The sequence below is a fragment of the Antrostomus carolinensis genome, unplaced genomic scaffold, assembly GCF_000700745.2.
Source record: "Antrostomus carolinensis isolate BGI_N321 unplaced genomic scaffold, ASM70074v2 scaffold7767, whole genome shotgun sequence".
Classification (NCBI taxonomy): Eukaryota; Metazoa; Chordata; class Aves; order Caprimulgiformes; family Caprimulgidae; genus Antrostomus; species Antrostomus carolinensis.
In genome coordinates this window covers 41,090-45,848 of record NW_010329418.1, presented here as the reverse complement: position 1 = coordinate 45,848, position 4,759 = coordinate 41,090, and the positions used below count along the sequence as shown (strand labels likewise).

Sequence of the window (4,759 nt, the reverse complement as noted above, 5' to 3'; positions counted from 1 at the left end):
AACGCTCGGCGGCAGCCATAGCTGGGCAGAGCCTCGGCTCCCCTGGGCCTGCGCACAGCTCTTCCCAAGCCGTCAAGCCTCTGCCTCTGTGGGGTGGAGGAAAGACATATTTGGTAAGAGAACAGGCTTTTGGTGTTAGCAGTTTATTGTTGCTGAGGTGTTGTGGTAAATAAAGGTGACAAAACAGTGCAAGCAAACTGCCGGTCCCTCCCAAGGCCCTGGCTTAGGTGCAGCCCCCACTCGCCAGCCACACCGGGCGCAGTGGGGTGAGATCTGATCTCCTGCCCCCAGAGACACAGTCACCACCGGGGTGGGTGGTCTGAGGGACGAACCTCCATGAAAACAGCCTTGCCCCTTGGCAGCTGTGCTTGCAGTCCCTGCGGGCCCGGGAGCAGGGCTGGGAGGTATTGCAGCTGTGGCTGCCCATATCCAAGGGTGAACATGCCATTCCTCTCCTAGGCCAGACCCTCCTGCCTTTTTCCCCCAAACTAACTATTCTTGATGAGGTCTGTGTTTCTGGTACCTCAGAAACTCTTGCTTTAGAGTAGCCTTATTCTTGACAAAAATAGAACAGCCACCCAGGGATGAGAAATGTACTAAGCCTTGTAATTTAGTTACCTTGGTAACATCTGTGAGGAACTACTAGCGCTAAACCACTATTTTTTTCTTGATCTCTTTTATGGCAATACATATTTATGTATACTTGGCAATACTGTGATTTATAGCCATTGTAGCCATTCTCCTGAACGTTATCCTGACAATCGTTACTGTTTCTAATACACAAGGTTAAATGACTCTAAAAGCAGGTATTTGACTTTATAATGGAAACTGAGATTTACCATCAAGTAACTAGACTTTTGCTAAGCAAAGCCAAAATAATGTAAATACTGTATTATTGTTTCAAAGTATTATAATGCTCGGTCACATTTACTCAGCACAGGAATTTTTTCAATGATTGTGTTTTAGAATAAATATAAAAAATATGTTTGTTTTCTTTTGCATTGTAACATTCTCACACGTGTAAGTTTTAGTTGTCAACGATTCATCATACAGGGAAAAAAAAAAAAAAAAAAGCATTATTGCTTATGATTACAAGCCAAAGCTAACAGCCTTGCTTTGAATTTGGTTGTTCCTGGATCTGGCTCTAGGCACAGCTCTCTTCCTGCTCCATCATTCCCATTTAGCTGTCTTTGTCCTGGTAGTGGCTCCTCTGCACTAGACAACCTGGGACACTGATGCTGGCACACGAAAGTTCCCTAGGGATCAGATTTTTGTGCTTCAGAGTAGGCACTGGCCCCAGCTTTTAGATAGCTCCTTGCGTCCTCTGGTAATTCACTTGTTTCTCTCTTTGCTCCCAACAGCAGGGAATTTTCTGAGCATCCGTCACTTGATGACCGATTCAGTAATTGATTTAATTAATTTGAAACTAACTGTCACTTGTTAAACTGACAATCAAGAAGCCAAGAATCTGTTAACAGTCCTAAATACGAATCAGTGTTAACCAAAGTGTTTCTCTCTTAAGCAAAAAAATCTGGATTTCCTTCTGATAACTCAGAGCTTTTAAAATGATTTGTAAATATGGCTATTTTCTTTGAAAAAATAAAGACCCTATATTAGAATGCTATTTTCTAGTTCGGAACAATAAAATTGTGTATTTATTTCTGAAACTGTGTTTAGAATTTTAACCTTTTTAATGTGTTATGCCCTGTAAGACATTAGTCTCAGGGCATGATAGAAAGTTTATTAAGGAAAAATTCTGCTCACTTTATTCATATATGTAGCTGAAATCCTCAAGTAGGCCCAGGTTTTAAAATCAGAACATTTCCATTGCTCTGTTGCAAGTTGGGTTAGTGTACACACTTAAAACTTATTCTAGGAACGTTTTGTCCTTTGTTGTATATACATTTGCATTTGTAAGAAGTAATGTAAAAGTGGTGCATATCAAAACATAGCTTTACTTTTTATTGCAGCCATTAATTATAAAGCATTTTGTAAACAAAAAAAATGTTTCTTAAATAAAAGCATTTAAATAATGATTTTTATTATATATTTTCATGAAATTAGATTTTTTTTTTACAGGTTTACAGACCAAAGCAATTTTTAAAAATATGTTAAGAATGTGTGCCCAGTTGTGTATATGTTATGACATAAAAGTGTTGGATGAGTACAGCAAGCAAGCCAGTGTTGTATGATGGCTTGTCTATGGCTTCCTAAGTACTTTACTGAATTAGATTATTACCCATTTATACAATATTTTCTTTACTTCTTAAATTCTGATCGAGGGTGGTGAATAGTTTTTTTCACTATATTAATGATGGAGAGTCAACAATTTGATTAATCATGTAGTTTCAAGCATGAGTATTTCTGAGCACATCCTTTAAGTAATATGTCCTGATGTTTTTTTAAAATTCCATGTGTACATAAATGTGTTTATTTCATTTCCATGGAGGTTGTTTAGAAGGGCCTGAAAGAAGATGGTTTATTAAGGTACTAATATATTAAGTTCCATCTCATCCCATACCTCCAGTTTCAGTCTGTACACATTTCTGGCTGCTAACCCCTAGTTTTGTTTCCAGCTCCACTGTCTGCAATAAGCATAGGCTTGTAGAGTCCTGGGCATGTGTTTGCACCGTTAGCAAAACCACGTGAGCTGACAAAAAAAAGGTGCTTTAGAGAACAAGAAGTAAGCAAATTGAGGGCCAAATTCTGCTGCCATTTAATCCACTGAAGAAAGAATTGTTTTACTAGATAATCTGTTGGCTGAAAGATTGTTTAGAAATAAAGAAGGGCTGAGTAGTAGCACAGGTGGCAAATTCCAGTGCTGATAACCACAGGATACACAAGCCCATAAGAATGTGAAGACACATGTTAATCCTACATTTCAGCTGTAAAATCCCAGGGGTAACAACAACACATACAAAGTTTTCAGGTGTAACTTTCAGATTGATAATTTAATCCTTTATTGAGCAGTATTTCTATGATGCAGATGAATTCTGAAGCACAATGAATGAGCAAAGTGAATAAGCACTTGAACAAAATAAAGAGAGAATCTTTGTTTCTGAGTCAACTTTTCCAGTCTAATCTCTGCTGACAGCAGTGAATACATCAGATATATTTACATAGTATCTATGCAAGAGGATGTTTATGGATATGACATATGCTGCTCTGCACCCTTAAAGCCTGAGAACTATATTCTCTCTCAGTACCATGTGCATCTCTGTTGATTTCAGAAATTTGCAATACTACAGTAATGAGCATGGTATAAGAATCTAAATAGATCCATAGACATATGGACAGACAGATGGACTGAGGCAGACTTTGTCACTTTGTCCCAAAAAATCCTTTGTGATACCTATCTTTTGGGTACACAGTGACACGAAGGTGTCAGCCCAGATAATTTCACCTACCTTAGTAATATTTTATGGATTTACATAAAGTTTTTACTTGAAAACATGGAGAAGTGTGTGTGCACATTTTTTATTAGAATTGTACTGGTGCTAGTAATATAAACCATTTTCATTCTGTTTTGAAAAACATTGTGAAGGTATAAATTATGTTTGAACTGGACAGAGATGATGATGTGGCATGTGACTGAAAATATATATTTTTTAATAGATGATTCAGCCGCAGAGAGTTTTAATGGCAATGAGACCGTGGGACACAGTTCCAATGCTTCAGGGGGAACACACTGCAGGGAGATGGCAGAAACCAACAGTAATGGCAAAACAAATCTGGAGCAGGATGAGCAGCCTCTGAACCTGAGTGACAGTCCCCTCTCTGCTCAGCTGACTTCAGAATACAGACTAGATGATCACAGCAGTAATGGAAAGAACAAATACAAGACTCTCCTAATTTCTGATCTCAAGATGGAACGGGAGGCGAGAGAAAATGGAAGCAAGGTAAGATGCTTCCACATGCTCCAGATATGAAGTGTGTAGCTTAGAAAAGGAAAAGATTTGTGAGGCCAAACCAAAGGTTATTCCCAGCTAAGCACTTAATGCAATGTGTCTAATGTTTGTCACATCATTAATCAACTGCTATACGTAGATTTGTATGCTCTGTTACACATATAGGATGCATACATACATTAAATGTATGTGGATGTACATGGGTGAATACACATATATAGGCTGACACACTGAAAATAAACAATGCAGTTCTCCATCAGGCATGAATTTTATCAGTTCATTTATTGAGAACTGTTTACATTAGCCATTTGAAATATTTATATATAAAAAGATCTATATAATGTAATACATATATATGTATATATACTGGGATACATATATCTATGTATATTTATAGATGACCATCTCATTACATGTATAACGTATCTGTAGAACGCATCTGTATGAATGTTAAGCGTCTATGCCCAAGCAAATTACTACATGTGAATTATCAACATCTGAAAGGAACTGATTTGGTTCCTTCCTTCCTGTTTGTGTTACGCAGGCACCTAACCTGAATTAAAACTGACAAGTTTGCTTTAAGAAGCTGTAATCCCCCCAAGGGCTTTTCTTTGTAGTTTCCATTATGTGGGTAAGGAGAAGCAAAGGTGGTTATATTGTAGATAAAGACAGATCCTACAGATTAGATGGCCAGCTTTCTAGGAAGGTGTTTGTCATGAGGGCATACTGTAGGGAGGGTGAAGAAATGGCCTGTATCATAGAATTTATCCATTGATCTTATTGATGACAAAGTTCCTGTTTTTTTGTCTGTCAACTTGCAACTGGATTAACACTTTTACAGAAGGAATAAT

At 37.8% G+C, this 4,759-nt stretch overlaps 1 protein-coding gene across 1 annotated transcript in view; it reads left to right on the top strand.

Moving 5' to 3' along the window:
* Positions 1-3,614: 3,614 nt before the first annotated feature.
* Positions 3,615-4,759, top strand: part of NOL4 (nucleolar protein 4) — a gene marked incomplete at its 3' end in the record, with an annotated part of 34,058 nt that continues 32,913 nt past the window's right edge. Inside the window, exon 1 of the mRNA XM_010172550.2 lies at positions 3,615-3,899. Within this exon, the coding sequence (XP_010170852.1) occupies positions 3,699-3,899 (201 nt within the window). The remainder of the gene's footprint in view (positions 3,900-4,759) is intronic.